General features: G+C 38.8%; 2 protein-coding genes and 1 long non-coding RNA gene across 5 annotated transcripts; 1 reads left to right on the top strand and 2 right to left on the bottom strand.

Annotated features, from left to right (window-relative positions):
* The first annotated feature begins 1,938 nt into the window (after nt 1–1,938).
* On the top strand, nt 1,939–11,214 carry slc41a2a (solute carrier family 41 member 2a). Of its 2 annotated transcripts, none has more exons than XM_034685663.1 (12): nt 1,939–2,060; nt 4,869–5,299; nt 5,897–6,004; nt 6,761–6,832; nt 6,960–7,104; nt 7,764–7,910; nt 8,087–8,234; nt 9,008–9,087; nt 9,415–9,546; nt 9,704–9,852; nt 9,935–10,128; nt 10,244–11,214. In XM_034685663.1, exons 2-11 carry the CDS (start codon nt 4,928–4,930, stop codon nt 10,109–10,111), a joined length of 1,530 nt encoding a protein of 509 aa, XP_034541554.1. In that variant the 5' UTR covers nt 1,939–2,060; nt 4,869–4,927; the 3' UTR covers nt 10,112–10,128; nt 10,244–11,214. The 2 variants fall into 2 exon arrangements, with proteins under 2 accessions (XP_034541554.1, XP_034541552.1); XM_034685661.1 differs by having other exon boundaries at nt 1,948–2,060; nt 10,275–11,214.
* LOC117814377 lies at nt 6,137–10,352 on the bottom strand. Of its 2 annotated transcripts, XR_004631568.1 has the most exons (6): nt 10,211–10,352; nt 10,022–10,115; nt 9,749–9,843; nt 8,110–8,263; nt 7,743–7,902; nt 6,137–6,358 (listed from the first exon to the last, which is right to left on the bottom strand). It is a non-coding gene; the product is annotated as an uncharacterized LOC117814377 (long non-coding RNA). The 2 variants fall into 2 exon arrangements; XR_004631567.1 differs by having other exon boundaries at nt 9,749–10,115.
* Nucleotides 11,215–11,415: 201 nt separating the features above from the next.
* On the bottom strand, nt 11,416–19,074 carry tmem170a (transmembrane protein 170A). The gene is made up of 3 exons (XM_034685664.1): nt 18,801–19,074; nt 16,910–17,080; nt 11,416–15,962 (listed from the first exon to the last, which is right to left on the bottom strand). Exons 1-3 carry the CDS (start codon nt 18,913–18,915, stop codon nt 15,832–15,834), a joined length of 417 nt encoding a protein of 138 aa, XP_034541555.1. The 5' UTR covers nt 18,916–19,074; the 3' UTR covers nt 11,416–15,831.
* Nucleotides 19,075–22,854: the final 3,780 nt, after the last annotated feature.

The raw sequence follows: 22,854 nt of genomic DNA, 5'->3' as shown, positions 1-22,854 counted from the left end.
GACAGATCTATGCAGGTTGCAGGTTGGGTTGATCATAGAATTATTTTACAATAGGACAAGTTATTGGAGGGAAACCACTTGTACACACAGGGCCTCAATACTGGATCCTCCTTTAGGATGCATCCCCTCACATCTAGACATGGGCACAACTTCAACACCACCTTTATTAGGCTGAACTATCTGACATAAAATAAGTATCTGACATAAAACAAGTCAAGGAGAAATCTATGTTGTTTCAGACTCTCAGGGACATTTAGATAGAGACCCCTCTCCTGTTTTGTGACCTTATTTACAGTCTGTTTGTGACTTGCAGGGACACGTTTTGGTGACCCTTAAGTCAGCAGAGCTGAAGGACAGTATAATAAACGACCAGATGTTAAGATAAGTTTGCGCTCTGTAGTAGGCTGTCACTGGCTCTCAGACCCATAAAGGGTGTTGGTCAACAACAGCCTTCTGGGAGTCAGCAGATTTGCAGAGCTGTTCTCCCAAGCATTCCAGGTGCTTGTTCAATACTGGTTTTGATTCTTGTAATAAACATATTGCTATGCAAGCAAGCCAGTGTCAAGAAGATTCCTTCTGCAGCTACACATCATGGGCGGTCAAGAAACGACAGGGCTCATATCTGGTAGAACTACATCTGAGATATGGACAATTTGATGACCTGGTTGCAGTCTTAACAACTTGGAGATCAGTGCTGCTAAGACATTATAGAGGAAATAGCACACTCACCACTCTCTGTGATTTAAGTTATCACTCAGGAGTCCTTTTACTTACTGAAAAGTCTGATATTTCACAAATTAAAAAAAACATCATAAAGGGTTCAAGTTCAACCTTCCAAATGTGCAGGCCCAGTTGGTTTTTAGTATTTTAGGTAAAACGTTAAAGTGTGATGTGATCTTATTCAATCTGGAGCATGTGTTTAAAGCGCATAACAAGATGATTACATCATGTATTTGTTTTCTATAAAAACTACTTGCACCTTCCAGCACTAACACACCCAGAACAACGTCATTAGCACATGTGTGATCACCTTTCTGAAGTTGGGTAACCACAGCTTTCTCTTACGTTATTGGCCTTAAGTGTATATTTGCAGCAACATATGTTCTCAAGTGTATGTGTATGAAAGGAGTCATGAAGTAAACAAATTAAATGCACACATTTATTTTTGAAACATTAGAAAAATGACTGTGAGCAGGCTTTTTCAACGTAATGTGTTTGAACCTGTTAATGATGATTGAGGTTTTTATATGGAACATTTTGTTCTATTTGGGCTTTAAAATCAAACTAATGAAGCATCTCTTGCTCTATGTGAAGATGGCTGATGGTGCTCTACATCCCTATAATTGAATCCAACCTCACCTCCACCACCATAATCTGGTGTGCTGGGCAAGACACACAAAGCCACTGTGTCCTAATAGTTTGTATAGTTGATTCTCAACTTCATATAATAACCCACATTTTTTCCATATTTTACTTTTTAATGCACAAACACTCACAGCAGTAATACTTTTTCTGATTATTACTTGTTTTTCTGTTTGATTCCTCATATTTATCTCCAAAATAGCCTCATTTTGGCACTAGTGCTGCAACAAGTATAGGCCCATAAGTACTCTGGTATATGCCATTAAATATAAAAACAAACACCTTGTTAGACAAGAGTGACAATAACAACTAATTGACAGTAATACAGTGAGCAGCAGTCGGCTGCTGTTACCAAAAAGGTGTCAAATATGTGAGCGTATCCTGCTGTCTGTCTGATTCAGGCTACATGCAGGCTGTCTCTGTGTTTGAATATGCACGCACAAGACATGATAGAGGTTGGGAGGGCTGTGTGTGTGTGTGTGTGTGTGTGTGTGTGTGTGTGTGTGTGTGTGTGTGTGTGTGTGTGTGTGTGTGTGTGTGTGTGTGTGTGTGTGTGTGTGTTTTGCAGTGTTAAGTAATGTCACAGTGGAGACTCAGCTCACCATTCAGAGGACGACAGAAGCTTCGAGGAAGAGTCACGGTTGGCGGTGGAGTGTGAGAAAAAACGCCAGTACCTCTCTTATGCTTTCATAACAAGGGTAAGGCACTTTTTTATTTGTCGAGTTTAGAACAGATTAAGAATTGTTGCTGAAAATATCACATTTGTATGTGTATATAAATTAATGACACTGGTTGTAGCATTTGTGTAGAGATGTTGGAGAAACAGAGACAGAGAGAAACTAGGCATTGCAAACTAACTGAAACGAGTTGAAACTCCCTCTGGAGATGTATTTTGATTCCACTCTATGACTATGAAGTTAGAGAATTTGATTATTTGTATTATGAACTGTTTGTTCAGCTTACCATGCTCTGCTTTAGATAATCTGGTGCATCTTTCAGCTTTAGAGAAAATTATTATGTTTACATTTAAGACTTAGCTTTATGTGATGTGTTTTTTACTCTAGTCAATATGGTACTTCAACTTTTCTGACTATCATGAGGGTTTGAAGGTTTGAGGATTTGAGGATGCGTATTCAATCATCACTCTGAATACTAATCACAATTTAATAATGTGTAGAACCATCAACATTTCTGATACCAAGTGTTAAATTACACACAGCTCAGACTGTAGTTCATATAAAAAATAAATTACTTTCCATAAAGCTGTTTTGAATTTTTTTATATACTATAGTATAGACACATCTTGGATTATGCACCAAATATAACAGCTTGTATTCAAAAATAATTTAGACATTTTGTGCAGAGTCTTGCTGACTTCACTTAAGTACCTGATCATCTCTTAGGAATCTTAAATGAGGGTCATTGTCTCGGTCAGACAACGCAGCCTCAGTGTTGCTGATGGGAATCAGGCATGAAGAATGATAATGTAGCAATCTGAGGCATCAGATGACTCGGACGAGCCAGGCTCCATACATACCAAACACAAACACTTCATTTCTCATGGGAGTAACTTCAGAATCAGAATCAGAAAAATACTTTATTTATCCCGGGGAGAAAACATAAGACATATAATATCTCAAGACTTCTAACAAACCCTAAAGAAATGCTGACCTTTGAAATGTTACTTCAGTGGGGTTTTATGCAGACGATAGCCCAGGAAAAAAGTAAAGAAAGCTATAAGTTTGGACATCTTTTGGTGTGTTGGTATACTACTTTAGACTCTATGAAGTGTACTATAATCATTTATATACAGTGGATATCAAAATTCTACACACCCTTGTTAAAGTGCCAGATTTTGTGATGTAAAAAATGGAGACCAAGATAAATTATGTCAGAACTTTTTCCACCTTTAAAGTGAAAAAGAAAATCTTTTAGGGGGAAGAATAAAAAAAAATAAAAATTAAAAAAATGTGGTTGCATAATTGTACACACCCTTCAACTAATAATTGTTTGAAGCACCTTTTGATTTCATTACAGCACTCTGGTTTTTTTTGTAGGAGTCTATTAGCATGGCACATCTTGACGTGGCAATATTTGCCCATTCTTCTTTACAAAAAAAGCTCCAAATCCATCAGATAGTGAGGGCATCTCCTGTGCACAGCCCTCTTCAGATCCCCCCACAGATATTCAACTGGATTCAGGTCTGGGCTCAGGCTGGGCCTTTCTAAAACTTTAATCTTCTTCTGGTGAAGCCATGCTTTTGTTGATTTGGATGTATGCTTTGGTTTGTTGTCCTCACCATCTTCAGCTTTCCAACGGAGGCCTTGAGGTTTTGTGCCAAAACTGACGGGTTTTTGTAACTGTTCATATTTCCCTTCACCTTGACTAAGGCCAGATGGTTCCAGATGAAGTAAAACCTCCCCAAAGCATGATGCTGCCCCCACCATGCTTCTCTGTGGGTATGGTGTTCTTTATGTGCAGTGTTGTTTTTATGACAAACAAACTTCTTGAAATTATGGCCAAAAAGTTCAACCTTGGTTTCATCAGACCATAAAACATTTGCCACATGCTTTTGGGAGACTTCATGTATGTTTTTGAAAAATGTTGCCCGGCTTGGATGTTTTTCTTCAGAAGAAACAGCTTCCATCTTGCCACCCTACCCATAGCCGAAACATATGAAGAATAAGAGAGATGTTGTCACATGTAGTACACAGCCAGTACTAGTCAGAAATCCCTGCAGCTCCTTTAATGTTGCTGTAGGCCTTTTGGAAGCCTCCCTGAACAGTTTTCTTCTTGTCTTTTCATCAGTTTTGGAGGGATGTCCAATTCTCTGAATGTCACTGTTGTGCCATATTTTCTCCACTTGATGATGACTGTCCTCACTGTGTTCCATGGTATATCTCGTATGTACGTTGCTTTGGATAAAAGCGTCCGGTAAATGACATTGTAACATTGTAACATATCTAATGCCTTGGACATTTATTTGTACCCTTCTCCTGACTGATACCTTTCAACAATGAGATCCCTTTGCTGCTTTGGAAGCTCTCTGTGGACCGTGGATTTTGCTGTAAGATGCAACTGAGGAAATGTCATGAAAATCCTCCTAGAACAGCTGACCTTTATTGGGATTAATCAAAGTCACTTTAAATTATGACAGGTGGATACTGACTACGTTGTGTCATGAGTTTGAATGTGATTGGTTTATTCTGAACACAGCCACATCCCCAGTTATAAGATGGTGTGTACACTTATGTAACCATATTATTTAATTTTTAAATGTTTTATTTCCCCCAAAAGATTTCTTTTTTTTCAATTGAATTCTTCATGTTATAGGTCACATTAAAGGTGGAAAAAGTTCTGACATGATTTATCTTGGTCTCATTTTTTTTTACATCACAAAACCTGGCTTTTTATCAAGGGTGTGTAGACTTTCGCTATCCACTGTATGTATAGGAACACGCTCCATAGAAAATGTAACTGAGGTAATCTTTCTCTGACCGATGCAGGTGCAGCTGTTTCTCAGGAGCAGCAGGAAACACATCCTGCCAAATCCAAACTTTTAACCATGATGGTCCCAGGCTCACAAGATGAGCACCTACACCCCAATGGATCAGCCAGCAGAGGCAATAGAAAAGAGTATGGATCCAATCAGTCCTTATCTCAACACTGTGGAGCTCATCTCAGCTCTGATGGGAATATTTCACCAGCTGAAACCAGTCCCCATTTGGAGCCACAGGAGTACACAGAGACGGACTATCTGCTGCCAGATAAACTCTATGGCAGATCGAGACTCAGTGCATCCACAAGGTCAAATGCTGCTTGTGGATCGGATGCACCAACAGAGACAGTCTGCTCCATGGTGCTGCAGATCCTGGTGCCATTTCTGCTGTCCGGCCTTGGGACGGTCTCTGCTGGGATGCTGCTAGATGTTGTTCAGGTGAAGAAATAAAGACTGAGCAAGACAAAAATGCAGCTCAGAGTTTGGTTGAACTAATAAGTTCTCATCAATTTACATCCCTCCAGAACACTAGAAGGTAGTCCAAAAACACTCTCATTTGTCAGGAAGTAAAAAGATAAGTAGAGGGTGATTTGTGACTACTTGAAGAAAAATCTCCTATCTCTGACTTGTTAAATGTAAAACGAGGAGAAAGAGATCAAATTAAAAATAATTTTAAGAGTTTTTAGCTAGCTATAAAACACATCCAAATTATTTCCTCACAGAAGCTTTTGGTTGGTACCACACGAAGAGGAAAATTGAGACAGACATTTTTAGGATGTGGTGTACAAAGGTGAAAAGAGGACAGGAACTCTGTCAGGACAGGATGCCATCCTGAGGATGGGGTTTGGCAAGTATGTTGATGATGTAAAAATTACAAATAGACCAAAGGTCATTTAACTGTCATTGTCTTTTGTTATAACTACAAGAGCAAATCACCTGGACAGAAAACAAAGATGACATTGTATGAGTTTGTGGTGTTGGTTTTGGTGGTGAATGAAATTGAAGTTTGTATTTGTGTGTATGTTTTCATGTCAGAATTGGGACGTGTTCCAGGAAGTCACAGAGCTCTTCATCCTGGTCCCTGCTGTGCTAGGCATGAAGGGCAACCTAGAAATGACTCTAGCCTCAAGACTGTCAACTGCAGTGAGTGTGTTGTTATTACTCACACAAACAAACAAACAAACAAACACACACACACACACACACACACACCCACCCACACACACACACACGATGTACACACAAAGTGACCTCTGGTCAGTGATCTATGTATAGTTTAATGAATAAATTGAATGAATGAAAAAATGTTGACCGAGTTGGGAAGCTGAGTTGACATGGGGTGAGAGTGAATATTACAAAGCTTGTTCACAGGGTACCTACAACCTCTTTCTCAGAATAATATTTTTGCTCTCTTACACCAGGGGCCTCTGTCTCTGTGTGAAACTCCTCACAGACCTGTGAACAATGCAGCTGCAGATGAACTTGCGATGCAATATCCTGCAGAGACAAAACAGTACAACAGGCCAACATTATATTATTTAAGATGCTGTTTTTTCTAAAAGGGGGAGGGTATAATGATTATTGATTCACCATAATTATGATACATGTATTTAAAAAAATGCCATAGAACTCTTTTTTTAGTCCAAAAGCCATTAATAATAGCAAATTTCTCCAATGCTATGAAAATTAACAATCGTTGTTGAATTTGAGGATCCATACATTTTTCTACCATGACATTGAAGGTTTGTGTACATAATATGTGAGTATGTTAACAGTGTGAGAAACTAGCTTCAACACAAATGTGCAACATTGTCATCAGTACTTCTGAAAGCTTTTCTGATATTTGGTATGAATTAGACCATGGGAAGCTTGGAGTTAATGTGTATTTGATGGTTTCAGGTGAATTCAGGAAAAATGGGGTCCACCAAAGAGATGTGGATGTTGATTGTTGGGAACTTGGCGCTCAAACAGGTACTTGTTTGAAAGCAACTTATTTAAAATGAAATGTAATCTTCTAGTGAACCATTTCTGTATCATCATCTGTTTTTCTGTATGCTTTTTAGAAATATTTCATGGTGCTTTATTTTTCTTACATCAGCTACAGGCCACAGTGCTCGGTCTGTTAGCCTCTCTGATGGCGACTTTGTTGGGCTGGATGGCAGAGGGAAAGATGCCCTTAAATCACATTATGCTCTTGTGTTCAAGCAGTGTTTCTACCGCCTTCATGGCTTCACTGCTACAAGGTAACAGCACATCATGAAGGCACCTTGAACCACCTTCTTAAAGCTTTTCATGAGTGTAAAAAGATTAGGTGTATCACACATACATAATATGTAAGGAATAATGTATAGTGAATGCAAATTAGAATTCAGCAGGGTGAGAAAGGCCCTGAAGCAGAGGAGTCTTGTCACAGACAACAGGATCCTGCTCCACTTTTTCCTATCAGAGATGATTGGGGCCCTGCAGCTCCTCAAGCTGCTCTGACATCTGTGCCCGGTAACTATTTTGTGACTCTCAAGACCAGCCTCAAACAGAAACGAAATGTTTTGCCACAATGTCAACAGGCAGAGGTGATATGTGCCAGATCTTCTTTCCCTAGATTGATTTAATATGAATTGGGTGATCAAGTATGTGATTGCTCTTGTTATTTGATTAATCGCTGTTTAGATGGGTTTTCGACCAATCAGATTCAAGTATTTAACAGAGGCAGGTATTAAGTAAGAAAGCACGCTTATATACTTAGAGAAAAAGTTAGGGGTAATTCAGGTTGGCATCAAGGTAAGGTTTAAGTTAAACAGTTCACAAGTTTCTAATTTATTATCAAATGATTAAATACCCTCAGGACTCAAACCCACGCTACATCCTAGAGTAAGTGCTTCACCTTGTTGTTCCCACTCTCCAGGTATTATTATGGTGGGAGTGATTTTTGGCTCCAAGCGGATGGGGATCAACCCTGACAACGTGGCCACACCCATGGCAGCCAGCTTTGGGGACCTCATCACTCTCGCTCTGCTGGCCTGCTTCAGTCAGTGGTTCTTCTCCTTCATAGGTAAAGACAGAAATGAGGACAACAAGAAGGTCTGGTTTAATATTGCTTATCGTCCTAGGATGGTACTAGAGAAGATAAAGAAGTTATACATACATAAATATGAGGACGATAATATAGTTTAAGACTGATTTGCTGTTTGAAAATAACTACATAAATCACATCTGTTCTCTTGGCAGACATGTATCCCTATGTGCTGTACCTGGCGGATCTGTTATTACTGTGTTTGATTCCTCTCTGGGTGATCATCGCCTCCAAACATTCAGCCAGTCTCATCCTGCTCCGCACAGGCTGGGAACCCATCATTACAGCCATGATCATCAGCAGGTGCTCACCAACACTCACTTGTTCACAGTCTGTCACACGTGGATTGGCTAGCTGAACAAATGGATCGCTTACAGTTGGCAAATAACAACCCCAATACAATACTAAGAAAGGAATGTTGAATGTTTTTCAATCTAAAATTGCATCTACATTACAAAATATCAATAAAGATTTATCTCTATGAGAAAAGACAAGGGTAACAACCAATACTGGATGGCTGTTATATTGCCCTCAGGTGGCACTGCATTGAAAACAGATATGACTCTGCAGTGGAAATCACTGCATGTGCTCAAAATCAGTTCCAAAAACCACTGTCTGTGATCACAGTTTTGTCACTGCATCCACCAAAGCAAGTTAAAACTGCAGCATGCAAAGAAGGAACCATATACTAAACATGATTGATATGTTGGCTTTTCTATATTTCAATTAACTATGGGGTTTAAAGGATTTGTAAACCAAATTCTGTCTAATTAACATTTTATACTGCAACAAATCTTTTTTTGAATTGGGGTTGTATTTTTATCAGCCGAGTTTATGAAGCAAGTAATACTAGATTCATGCAAGAGTGTATTTAAAGTAGTTGCAGGATGTGTTAATTAATTTTGCCATCAATAAATTATGTAGAATAAACAATGTTTAATAGAGTCTCTTTTTATTTGAGCTGGAGCTTTTAGAATTCTCTGTCATCTCAGAAATAAGTTTATTTTTTATTTTTACAGATTGTTCTGTTTATTGTGATATTTTTAAGAGCTCGTTTTTGGTTTTCTGTGTTCTAGTATTGGCGGCCTTATTCTGGATAAGACCATGTCTGATCCAAACCTGGCAGGAATCATAGTTTATGCTCCTGTCATCAATGGTAGGTTGTCCTTTTCATCTTCTCTTCCTCTGCTTTAAGGTTTTTTCAGGTTTCATATCGATGAAGTCATGGAAAAAACTTAAAGTCTGTAATGTCTCAATGATTTCCTTTGATGCAGAACGTACTTAAGCCTTCAAATACTGAGCTGATATCAACATGCTTGTGTGACTAGAAAAACTATTACACAAAAGCTTCCAGCTCAAAGTTTTAGTTCGATATTGCATTTATACATTAAAATCTTTAAAATCACATTTTAAAGTATAGTTTCCTCTTCTAGTAATAGTTTTTTTTAATCCAGCCTTCCCTCATCGTTTCTTTCCTGTTCAGGTATAGGAGGAAACCTGGTCTCCATACAATCCAGTCGTATCTCCACCAGTTTGCATTTAAATTACCCTCCTAGAGAGGTTCCCGAGGACCGTCCGAGCTGCTACAACCCTTGTCGAACTTTCTTTGGTACAGGTAAAGATCAAAAGTTACACACACACACACACACACACACACACACACACACACACACACACACACACACACACACACACACACACACACACACACACACACACACACACACACACACACACACACAATAATCTTCAATTTTTTTCTGCCATTGCAGGAGCAAACCATCGGTCAGCTCAGGTTTTGCTTCTCTTGGTCATACCTGGTCAGCTGGTCTTTATATACGCCATCCACCTGATAAAAGGAGGCCACACTCTGCCCAGTCCTCTCTTCATTGTCACCTTCCTGTCTGCTTGTCTGATTCAGGTGAATCAGAGGTGTGGTCATTTAATCTCTCCAGACTCCAACACTGTTCATCTCTATCACTCCTGTCCTGTGTCTCTCTCAGGTCTCCTCCCTGCTGCTTATAGCTGACTGCATGGTGCACTTTCTGTGGCGGAGGGGTAAAGACCCGGACAGTTATTCAATACCTTACCTCACAGCCCTTGGAGACCTGCTGGGGACCGCTCTGCTCGCTCTGTCATTCCTCATACTGTGGTGTGTTGGGGACTCAGGCAGTGTGTAGCTTCCTGCCAAAACAAGGTTTGAGGGAATATAAACACAACAAAAATCACTTCAAACAGTATGAAAATAACTACATGAGCAAAGAAATTTGACACTTTACATTTATTTACTCTTTTTTCACGTCTGTCATCAGTTTCCAGCTAAAGCTGCTTCTCTACCAACAGACCTGAGACTTTTAGTCACAGCGAACCCTTTTTAAAAGGTTCCACCAGCCCATTGCTGTCTGCATGTCCACCTCAAGGTCAAGGGACTGTGAAGATAAGGAAAACTAGTCAACCAATGTGTGAAAGACTCTTCTGAATAACGAGTTTGAGGAGTCTTCAGCTGTGTAATCAGAGATGCTCAGCACTACAAAGTCCACCCCAAACTCCCTGAACTTTCAGTAAGAACTTCTTCTCTTGCATGGACCCAGGACTTTATCTGCAGCATCCAGTGCTCTCTATTCTTGACAAGTGCATTATGTGCGTGTTGGTGGGACTTAAGTTTTCTTATTTTTTAGTACCATTATCTGTTATGTTTTACAACTTGAGTACACAATTTGTATCTCAGAGGACACATTTGTGAAAGTTTCTCAAAACATTTCCAACATAACTGGATACTTACGCTTCCACAGCCTTCTGATGAGTAAAACTCAATATTTATTTAAGTTATTTTTGGGCCATTTTTGCAGCTAAGGAGAGACAGGAAATGTCTGGAGCAGAGAGAATGGAAGGTCAAGCAGCAAAGGGTTGCGGCCATGAATTGAACGAGCGACCACTGGGACAAGGACTATAGCCTCTGTATATGGGCCCCCCCTTAAACCGCTTGCTCAACCAGCAGCCCTAAAACTCAAACTTTTCAATACTTAAACATTTTCTGTGCCCATCTCATTTTTTTTTATAAAGGAATGTCAAAAAGTTTCCCTGAATGGAGGAACAGTATAATGTAGTATAAATAAATAAATAAATCACATGGCACTTGTAAAGCTTTGACATTTTGTACAGTTTTCTGAAAATAAAATATCTCTTTACATGGGTGATGTGCAAAATATTAAACATTGTTTTCAGTGTGTTTTAAAAAATCTATATCGATTTCATTGTTTAAATAAACACAGCTTTCTCATAAGCAGCTTTCTATCTCGTGAGATGTTCACATATTCATTTGACTGTTTATTCCCAAAGCTAGTACAACTCTGAAAATGCATGTTCATTTTTCATTACTAAAGGATGATGCTTTCACATATTGTTACTTCATGCATGCAGTATTGTTTAAGCTCCCACTGACCACCACTAGAGGACAACAAAAATCATGAAGAAGACACCTCGGTATAGTTGAAACATTTTTATTCCATGAAAATATTAACCATTGGCACTTAATTTACTCTGTTAAAATCAACATTTAAATGATTTTTAACCATGAAAAATAAACAAAATCAGTCCAGGAACGTTGGACCAAACCAAACGGTTCTGTTACAGCAGATCATCTGATCACCTTGACATTTGGGTTTCTACTGATATTTACTTTGCCTGCTGCTTGTGTGGCAGTCCACCAGAGAGGATAATAAATCTGACATGTCTGCATTGAAATCAGACCGATGTTTGTACTGGTCATAAATGAAGGCTCATTTCTGCCTGAGAAATAGACAGAAATGTAAAACTGATGCAAATTCTCATGAAAAATCCTGTTTGTGATAGAAAGTTAAATTTGTAAGAACGACTTTTCCCGTTATGATCTAGTTGTATTTCAAAATCTATGGAGATCATCTCTACAAATGTCCAAATTGTAGAAACAGTTTGATTAGTTTGGTTGTTTACACCTCTCAAAACAGTATCTCATTTGGGTCAATCATTAACAAGTAAGTCCACTCAAGCTTAACTTTAGAAAACTAATTCAACTGAACTGCTGGATTTCACCGTAGCAGGCACGTGCAGCTACTTTCCTTAACCTTTACTCTTTTTTTTAGTTCAGATTAGCATTTTTGTGAATCAACACGTAACTACAGTTAACACTAATCTGCTCAGTGGCTCCAAGAACACAATACAATCCCATGTAAAGGGTTTGTCCTGAACAGTCCAGTCTGTGTGTTTAAGCATTTAAAGGTGTCTCTAACAAATACAATTAAGAAATAATACCCAATGATTACCCAAGAACATGGGAATGATTTAATCGTTTTTAACAAGGGCCAGGGTAATGAACTGATTCCACAAAGTCAAAGAAATAAAAGTGCTGAAAGCTCAGAAATCTAATCGTTTTGTTTTCAACTGTGTATCAGGGCTAAATTAGTTAAATTAACACATGGATTAAAAAATTAAACAAATAAATAATCAATGCCAAGGTGTTAAAAGTAAGTGCTGCTGTACCAGAACCAGAGAGCACACACAAACAGTGAAATTACACAACCATAAAAAAATAAACATTCTCCAAATTGTACAGCATAAAAGCAAGGCTGAGGGCTCGACAACAGTTCATCCAAACAAGGCTCATTTGTTTCAGCGACAGCCAGACTGCAATTCAATGAGATGCTGATTTTCCACCGCATCATCAAACATATATGTATACTTTCATTTATGTCTGCTTAAATAAGTACACCTCACAACATATATGCACAGTGCAATGCCACACACTGAATTTTTACACTGAAGAAAACTGAAATGTTCACTGACATTAAAGCTCCAATGATTCATCCGCTAGTGAGCAAGCTTTATATTCATTGTGAACTATTCTGGTAATCTGTAAGATTTGATTTATTAGATAATAATTTCTCTGCTGACGTATTTTTTCAAAACACCTCTCAACATCTCTAACCACTTTAAAGCCCAAACAATAAATCGATTAATCCAGAGAGCTCTGGTTTTGATTGGATGCAGTAGTTTGGTGAGGGATTATATCTGGAGGCTTCAAAAGTCGACTCACAGTTAAAATGTGTCTACAAGGAGTGGGTGCCGAACTTGTGTACACTTTGTTTACAATCTGTGTACGCTCTCATCAAAGTCAACTCATTACAGTATGAACGTGACCTTCCCTCTTTGTATACATTTTAATTCCCGTCTTCATCTAAGCCTACAACTGGACATTCAAGCTTCGATCAGATTTGTTGCATATTTACAAACGCTTTAGAGAGAATTGCTATAGATGTTACACAACTGAAGTGTAGCTTGTGGAGTACACAAAGAAGAATTCAAGCCATCTTTGGTTTGGAGGGTTAGATAAATTCTTCACAGGGATTATGAGGAAAAAAACAGTGAGTTCAGATTACATGTGTGCTGTGAATATTAACACATTTAACATTTACTGGCCCACCAGCTTCCAGGAAACTGGTTTCACTGACAAATGAATGAAGATGAAGCTGCAGCTCAGAGGGTGATAAAGAGACTTCAATGCATTCAGGGTTGCAGGCATATCTGGTCATGTTGGGGCACTATCATAGTGTGTGAGTATTACAGTGGAGGGAGAAACATAAAGGAAAATATTGTAGTTGGAATGTCGGGTAGAAACCAAATTTTAAAAAAAACTCCAAGAAAAGTTATTAACGCTCAATTCAGCATTAAAATGTGTGGTAGATAGGAAAAGCTTGGCCCAGATATATTTTGAGTTAAAATGTCTTTTAGGTAGAAAAAATGTGTCTAAAATGTCTCCAGTATAATGCTTCAGCAAGAAGCAAGGATTTGGGCTGAGAGAGCAGGAGTTGTTGGTCCCCAGCTGATTGGATAGATGACATAAATATTGTGTTTGCTTAAAGTCACACAATACAAACAAATTAACCAATATACAAAGGCTCTGATTAACACAGCATTTATGAAATAAACACTGACAGAAAAAAACTCTCACTGATGGAAGCAGGGGAGACAATCAACCTGTGTCCTCAGTCCTGTAGCTTTAAAAAGAGAGTGCAGCTTTGTCTGATTTAAAAAGAATTAAAAGCCTTGTTTCTGTTGGGATCCTTTCTGCTCTGCTTTCGGATACCAAGAGTGTCGGTGCTGAAAACAAGCACTTTGTTTCAGTGGCTAATTGGGCAGATTACAGGTATTACTTTGCTGTCATTAGACCAAATTAAGGTGCTGCAAACTTAAGCCTTCGAATTGAATTGAGCCTTTCAAAAATTGTTGTACCTGATAGACCCCAAAATATTAAACATGTAAGTAGTAAAAATACAGGGATCTCATTTCAAGTATAGAGGCTGATTTTAATTCAATCTAAATTCAAAGCCCCTTCTTGTTAAAGAACTTTGTGTCACCTTTTTAATTTGACTTCTTGTGATATTAGAGTGACAGGGGTAATATTTAAGCTCAAAACTTGGGGAATCCTGGGTTTCAGAGCTTACTGCTGCCCCTGGACCTCCTGAAAGTGGATCTAACTCTGACAATAAAGAGGAAACTGTCCGAACAAAAACCAGCGTGAATGGAGCTGAATCATGTCAGGCTGATGGCAGAATTATTTCATGTTGTTTGTAATGAAACCGAGGCAGCTTTTTACCGTGTCAAAGTTAAAAAGAAATAAAATCAAAACTTAATGGTGACTCCTGCAAACAATAAGGAGTTTTAACATTTAAAAATATATATATGCAAGTTTCCCATCAGAAACTAATTAAAAGCACTTGTCAATCACCAAAAGCAACTAAACTAATTCAGCCAGAGAAGACTGAAGAATTTGATGAGCCCATAAAAACAATGAGGGAGTGCACTTCTGTTCAAACATTGTTTCCACATTGTGCGCAGAAAAATCAAAAAGAAGTTCATGTTTGGTCTTAAAGATAAAAAAGCTACAAAGACCTGGAAATAATTTAGAATATATACAAATGTCACATCATGACACATCAGTAAAACAAACTATCATTCATAGAGATTTTTAAAAAAATCAAAGGTTCCCGTATTTGGGTTTGTTCAGTAATCGTAGCACATTGATGCCCAGTGTTCAATCCTCTGATCTGCTCAGAAACAAACAAGAGATGAGAAAGAAAACATAAAACGTTCTCTAAAACCTACATCTACGTCTGCAAACCCCTCCTTAGTCGTGTCCTCATAAAGCTTGAAGGGAACGTGTTTCAGGTGCTTCAAACTAATTTGGAATTTTAAAAAAAACACACAGGCAGTTGGACTTTAACTCATTTGAACTAAAAAAAACGAGGAAGAACAAAAAGAGCAGCAAGAGACAGCCCTGAAGATAAAAACCACTTTGGAAGTTAGAAAATAGAAATTAAGGCCTCCAAGGGAAACAGCCAGATTCTTGCATAAAACCATCATCCTCCTGTTTTCTGTCTCTCTGCAGTCATTGCATGGAGTCGAACCATCAGTGACAGAGACAAAAACACACAAACACACAGATCCCCTGAGAAAGGTTAGTGTCATCCTGCTGCTAACCTGTAACCACAGCGTCCTGCTGCCTTCACATCAGGGAACGTTATTAAATCATGACTATTCACGTTTTTTCTTCACTTTGGAATCAACTGAGGACATCGTTTTAAGCAGTGATGTGAACGCAGCATTGTGCTGTCCTGCAGTGGACATCATAATGTCAGAAGGCTTAGTGCTGCTTACACAACAAGTGTGAAAAGTCTTGTCTGGTCCTCATCCATGAGTTGGAAATGACATCATGTCCTGGCCTGACTGGTTTCCATCTTTCCCAGGGTTTGACAGGAATCAAGTCTTGTTACCATGATAAACTCAGGTCATGTTCGGGAGAAGGTGCAACTGCTGTCAGACTGAGCTGGCAGGATCTGAGCCAGACAGGCTGGCCTCCGTGCTGCTAAAGGGTGGCAAGTACCCTGAGGAAGGAGATGACCAGGACACAAAACGACTGTCCGACACCGAATACAAGAGCCTCCAGAGAGATCATCTTCTTCCCCGCTGCTTTGTACACTCCTGCTATGGCTGCACCTGAAGAGAGAGGGTTAAACACATCAGCATTAAGCAGCAGCTTGGACTGATTGTGGAAAAAGATTTGCAGTCATTCAGTTGAGGTGCATTTCGACCAAGAGTTCTGGGGTCTTTTAGCCCCCAGAACTACTTTCCCCCGGAACTAAAAGGTTCCTGTGCCCCCATTGTTGTCTGCGTTTCGACCGCGAGCTGAAGTCCTGATTGTGCGAATCAGGCCAGTGACGTATGGAGAGAAAAAAAAATGTAATAATATTTTGATTTTTATATCTTAATAAAAAAACTAAACTAGTATGCATTCCCCTCTGTATGGAACTCCCTCTGTGTTTCAACAACTGTGTAAACTTCACAAACACCGTTACGTTCAAGCGAAAGTCCCAGGACCTTTAAAAAGTACTACCCCCCAAGCAGGGGCTTTTCAGTGGAGAGATTATCTACCCCTGAACTAAATTTAGACCCTGGTTCCTCCGGTCGAAACGCACATAGTTCAGGGGTAAAGTCCCTAGTTCCGGGGTAGAGTTCCTGCAGTCGAAAAACGCCTTTGTATGCAGTTCCTGGAAAATTATTATAATAAGAAGGATCTACGTTACATATCAAGTGGACTAAGTTATATCTTAGAAGCTTCATATTTAGGATTTATAATCTGAATGATGACTACAGAGGTTAATGAGCTGGAGCCCAAGAGAAAGGGACAGAACCACTAAGATGGTTTTGAAGCAGCAGATGAGATTGTAGCAGACACATTTATTAGCAAGATTACTGTTATTTGTTCCCTAGTTTATTGAACAGCCTCCTCACAAACACTGATCTTTGAATGAACCATCTTCCATCATTTAACCGTGTCATATAGATCAGTAAGTAAGATCATAAGTATTGGATTGGCCTTGGTCTTGGCACACACCCCATACTTGGGGAACTTAGAAAGTAAACATGATTTGCACAAGACTTACTGGTCAGGACTCCCCCAAAGATTGGTCCAACAATGCCCATTAGTAGGATGGCAAGGGGCATGAAGCGAGCCATCTTGTGCTGTCGCAGTGTAGCAAGGGAGAGCAGAGCAGCAGGTAGGTGGAAGACCAGAGAGGAGACGGCCGCCCACAGAAACACTCCATACCACATCTCTGGACAAACACACAACAACACAGTTACACATCAAGTACAGTTCCATAGTTTGAAAAGCTTCATGTAAATACAAAAAGAAGTCAAATGCTTCCATACAGGGGTAACTGACTCACTTTGCTGTTTGAGAAGCATCAAAATGCAGTGACTCGTCCATCACTATAGTTCCTACAGTCATGAAATCTCCACTCAAAGAAACCAATCCTTCCCTTCTGACTTCTGCACTGATTGAACATTAAAAAGCTGCTAAATCAGTGCAAAGGTGGGATACTATTATTTTGATATTACTCTGCAAAGATACTTTGAAGTTTGCTTTCTTAAAACCATAAACTTTTTTTTTTTAATTTGCAACCGTCTTTGGGACAAGGTTAACAACTTCCAGTGTTAACCATCGTCTGATCAGCTGTTTTACTCTGTCACAGAGACCGGTAACTCAAGTAAAATCGACTGAGCAATTGCACTGTGCAGAACAAATGTGGAAAAGTTTCTAAACATACCCCTCAATCATCTTCTGCAATATATTTATGTAAAAAAAAAAAAAAAAAGTGTTCATTTAATCTAAGCAGACAAAAGAAAATGTAAACTTAAATACTGATTTCAAAGTCAGGCTCAATCAACACCTGTGTCAGTACGCCAGACTGAAACTTGTCTGGAGGGTCCTCTGTTTCTCTACTGTAAACATTTAACGTGCAGAATGTCTCATTTAGAAGCTGTGAAACCACAAGCTATAAATATAGTAACAGTATAATTTGTAGATGCTATATTCTACAGATGTTGATAAAAGCTCCTGGGAGGAGAGTTTAGCTGGTAACGAAACAGACTGAAATTGCAGGAGAAGATCAGCAAAGAGGTCAGAGGTATCACTTTGTCTACAGTGGGTACCAACATCAACCCAAATAGAAAGTTCCTCACATGAACTTTAAATGTAACATCTTTGGACGATTCTTTGTCATTAAGTTTACTTTATAACCTTCTGTAGCTGATCTTTTTGTCAGAAAGATATTGTATCAGAGTTACAGGATTAATTTCTAGATGGTATACTTGTATCAATTCGTACAATGTAGGAAAAATTCAAAGCAGACAAAGTGAAGCAACAGCAAGTTACAGAGTCAGAGTATAGAGAGCAGTGCTATTAAAATGAATTATATTCATCTGTTGGTGCTGTTGTGTCACACTGGATCTTATATAACATCAAACACTAATCTGTAGTTTTTCCACTGACAAAGCTATAACGTAATGTAATGGCAGAAAGTAAAGCTTTAGGACGTTTTATCGATCAAAGACTGGATTAACTCGTTCCCTTTATCCCGATTACAAACAACAGACATTTAACACCTTCCGAGAGTACTCAGTCGTTGATCATCAAACACAGCCTTAACAAAATTACACTAATCTCATCCTTTGTGTCAAACCTGGTTTGATATTGTCTCCTTATGTTTTAGTATCTCACATTGCTGGGAAAACACTCGTTTAGATGAAGCAGGAAGTGAGCTAGCTAACGTTAGCTTCACTGATGTCCCTGCACGAAGCTAACTGAAACAAGCCTTACAGAACTCCTCTGACGGTTAGGAGACACATTTGATCATAAACACGTCTTTCTTTGATTCTCATGGTGGTGAAAATAAAACACTACGGGGGAAAGTGTCCAGGTTTAAAAAGTTGACATAATTTGAGCAACAGAAATGAACAACATAGCTTACGAGCCTCCAAACATTAGCCCACCTGAGAAGTCGCTGAGAGATGTGTCGTTTCCTCGGTATGTACCATTTTTTCTCGGCACAAAATTCAAACCGTGTATTTGCTGGGCAAAACCTAGATCACTAAACCTGTCCTGCATGTCTCACACTTGTAGTAAACTCCACATGAATGAAAGATGGCCAACGGACGGGGAAAACCATCAGTGTCTGTCGGTGAGGGATTTGCCTTGACGCAAGACCAACTAGCATCGGGGTATCTGTGCTAGCTGTCAACACAACTTCTAGTGACGTCAGAAAGGAGACAGTTTTACCCCCGTGCTTTGACTGACAGGCAGCATGGAAGGGCTACAGTGATCCTGAGCAATGACTGACAGGCAGCAGGGAGAGGAGCCGGCTACAGTAACCCAGTAATAGCTCTCCACTGTAGCGCTGTGGGGGCAGTGATTCTGAGCGGGGAACAGCTAATGAAGACCTGGATTGCACTAAAAAAGTAGGAAAGTAAGAGGAAAGAAACCCTTTACAATATTTCACGCAACATGAGCTGAAAATGTCGATACAATCATCAATGCAGTTACCTTTTTTGTGATATACATTGCTTTATTTATTCAGAACCATAATTTACAAATCCCTCATGCGACAAAAAAATTACAAATAATCTTGAAAGAATAAGCTAAAATAAAAAATAAAACAGTTGGCATTAAAGCTGCTGTTGGTAGTCCTGGAATAAACAACAGTTCAGTGGGAAGTTGTGAATGTCAACCCTGTAAGCCCTGCCCACAAACAGATCATAGTGCATGCTCAATCAGGACGATGTAGAAGGACCAATTGGGAGAGTGACTTTGATTGGTCAGAGCTGACGGGAGCGATTGGAATTTATAGATTGCTGGAGACAGAGGCATAGAAATATACAGAGATCTCGCCAATTTCTCAAAATACCTCATTTATTGATGGCCTTTGATGAGTGTTATGACTTTTTTGTGAAACACAGTACGAAATAGGAACAGTTTTTTTCCCCCAATCCTACCAACTGCAGCTTTAAATTGAAAAGAAGTGACAAAATTAGACTTGTATCAATGTAAGTATTTCTCTTTGTATCAAATCCCCTAATGTTTTGTACAATATATTATTTGCCTTTGTTTTACTGTAAATACCATAGACTGTATAAAATAGGTAAATACATGCTTTTGTTTTCATTCATTATCTATTCTTAAACTGTTTTTTCTATTTAGGGGAACAGGCAAATGGTGGATTAATTTTCTATTAATTGTTACTAAAAAGAGAATAAAATTGAACTGTAATACTGTTCACAAAGACTAAAATTATTCTTTGAGGTGCATTTTCAAGAACACTTCTGAGCAGGTGTTACAGCTATTTAATGAGGCAAGATTCTCATTCACATTGAAGTAACCATCTTTACCCACAGTAAAACATGTCAGAATGTACTTGTACTTCTTTGCACTAAAACTAAGGGAAACATTTGGAGTTTTTGTTATTTATAGGTTATTATGTTATGATTTTACTGCTCCGGCCCACTTGAGATCAAATTGGGCTGAATGTGGCCTCTGAACTGAAATGAGTTTGACACCCCTGCTCTAACCTGTGAAGATCCTTTAATGCAATATTTACAAAATATATTGTTGCAATCCAAAAAATACCACCACAAACAAGTGCCTCTGATCTATAAAAGTTGTCAACTACTGGCTTGTTTAAAGATGCACCAACTGAGGTAGAAAAAACTGCCTCTAGTGTTGTCTGTTCAGGTGCTAGTACACCTGAGGAGCAGAGGGATCTTAGTTCTTTGCAAATATTAAGGATCTATCACTAAAGGCTAATAATCATATACTTACTTTAAATTACAAAAAAAATACAAGATAGATCAAGCATCAGTAGGTTTTAACCTTTTCAGGAAGTTCCTCAAACATTCTTCACTTCACTTTGATTAAAGTAATGAAAGTAAAAAAAGTTACTGACCTTTTCCAAGTTTTCCAGAATTGAACCACTGAGGACATCAGCTCTCTTTATGGCCACCATTCAATCCATACCAGCCTCTGATAACCGCTCACATCAAATGTAAATTCAGAAGCCAGTGAAATATTAAATCTCTTAAAATGGAATAAAGGAGTAAAGGATTATTAAAAGGGGAAGTAATGCAAACGCTGGACTTTTAGGAGTGTTAATGAAACACCTTTTTAAAGGTAAGTCTGGTGCGTCGGGACATAGGCCTCAATAAACCTCAGATAGAGGACTGGATAAAACAGCCCAATTCAGAGAAAGTTGAATTAAAAATTATACATTAGGTTTCAAAATTGATTTCTTTGGACCCAAATACCAAACACATGATATAAAATATATTTCCACCATCTAATAATGAGGCGGGAAGAAAAGCGAAGAAAGGCTGCTGGAAAGTGAGTTCTTGTGACATGTCTGCATCTGTACCTGGAACATTTAGGGCTCAAAGTTAACACTGATGTTCACAGTTATCAGGTGGCAAAGTTACAACAGATCTGCTGCCGGTCAGACTTAAGTTATGTTTTCTTTTTGCATTTTTCCACCACTACAATTGGTCCTCTTCTCTATAATGGCTACCCACATGGCATTTTAAAACAGAGATTATTTTCTCATGTAGTGATAGAGACCAAACCAAAGCCAATGACTGAGAACATGTGTGACAGTCTCTTTAAAAAGTGATATCTAAACAGGTTACACACCTTCTGTAGGAGGATGTTTAAGAGCTGTAGAACAATAATGTGTTCAGTTTGACAATAGATCCTCAAACTTCAAACATAAATATTCTACCTAACCAAGACTTCCTAGATCAACATTCACTGTTAAATATCCAGGTCTGGTACGGTGTTTTGTTTTAGTCACTACTGAGAAGATAAATACAAACAGGCTGAAAGTTTTAGTCGAACTGTTAGGACCCCTCACAGAGCACCGCTTATTGTGAACAAGGATTTCCAGTGGCGGAGTTCTACCATTCACTGCACTAAATAATGAACCAGCAACATCTGTAGTTTTTGTCTCGCCCTCTTTTTTGGCTGATCTTATAACACAATTTTGAACTGAAAGAAGTGGTTGTCTGTTTAAACAGCCAAACATTAAACACCCATGGTTTTAACTTGGTCAGCAGCGGGCATCACCACTGTCCAAACTTCTCATATTAAGATCTCACCGGATAAATTATGATTATGTGACAGAATCACATCAGGCTCATAAAGACTGGCTCATCTTTCAGGTTTCTCTTCCAAATAAATGTTCCTACATGTTGATTGTATTGCATGGCTCTCTGTTGTAGCTACTTAAAGATGAACCACAGTACTTTTTCAACCTGGATCATATTCCTACATATTTTGTGGTATAAATGACAACTGGGTACATAACGTTTTGGAATTTCCTCTCCAGATTGTTCCCCACCAGCAACAGTGAAAATGGGCTGTAATGGCTACTACACATAATCCCTCAAATCAAAGTAAATCAATCAAAAGTGCTTGTTTTTGCCAACAACATTTGTGCTGTCTTTGTGTTGTACTGCATCACAGTCAAGCCTTAAAACACAACAGCCACAAGAACATAGACAAAGTGACCTATCAGGTTAGTGGTAGACTATAACTGTTTTTCAGGGTTAAATTACTATTTTTGTTAGTTCATTTTTTTGAGACTTTGAGTACAGCGCTGCAACTGCTGTTTCTATTTCTAAGAGAAGGATCTAAGTCATAAATAGCACTGTCTCTGTAGGGATCTTTTCTTTGAAGCTGTCTAACACTTTGAATGACAATCTGGGCCTGGCTGTTGCAAAAACAAAACACTTTTAAGCAGAAGTACTTTCATTTGGGCAATTTGCCCTGAAAGGTTTAGTTACAGCCAATTCAGCCTTCTTTGGTGGATACCAGCTTAAGTGATCTACTGATGCAATTCCAAAATTCAATGTACCCATTAGGCATGAGGACCATGTAATATGAAAAATAGGGCACAGGTAAAAAAAATTGACTGTTTCCCTGAAAATCAGTGATCCCCACGTCAGAAAGCATCTTCACTGTGCGTATAGAACAAACCCTGACCAGTCAGCTGGTCCATGGAGC

The sequence above is a fragment of the Notolabrus celidotus genome, chromosome 6 (assembly GCF_009762535.1).
Source record: "Notolabrus celidotus isolate fNotCel1 chromosome 6, fNotCel1.pri, whole genome shotgun sequence".
Taxonomy (NCBI): Eukaryota; Metazoa; Chordata; class Actinopteri; order Labriformes; family Labridae; genus Notolabrus; species Notolabrus celidotus.
The sequence above is the reverse complement of the archived record's forward strand: the minus strand, read 5'-3'. Positions and strand labels throughout refer to the sequence as shown.

Excerpts from the sequence above, each read along its gene's own strand:
- slc41a2a (XM_034685663.1), top strand. The coding sequence starts at position 4,928 with ATGATGGTCCCAGGCTCACAAGATGAGCACCTACACCCCAATGGATCA. Across the intron at positions 7,105-7,763 it reads CATGGCTTCACTGCTACAAG|GTATTATTATGGTGGGAGTG; the intron begins GTAACAGCACAT and ends CCCACTCTCCAG. Across the intron at positions 9,853-9,934 it reads TGTCTGCTTGTCTGATTCAG|GTCTCCTCCCTGCTGCTTAT; the intron begins GTGAATCAGAGG and ends TGTCTCTCTCAG.
- tmem170a (XM_034685664.1), bottom strand. The coding sequence starts at position 18,915 with ATGCAGGACAGGTTTAGTGATCTAGGTTTTGCCCAGCAAATACACGGT. Across the intron at positions 17,081-18,800 it reads ATCTCTCAGCGACTTCTCAG|AGATGTGGTATGGAGTGTTT; the intron begins GTGGGCTAATGT and ends GTGTTTGTCCAG. Across the intron at positions 15,963-16,909 it reads CTTTGGGGGAGTCCTGACCA|GTGCAGCCATAGCAGGAGTG; the intron begins GTAAGTCTTGTG and ends CTCTCTCTTCAG.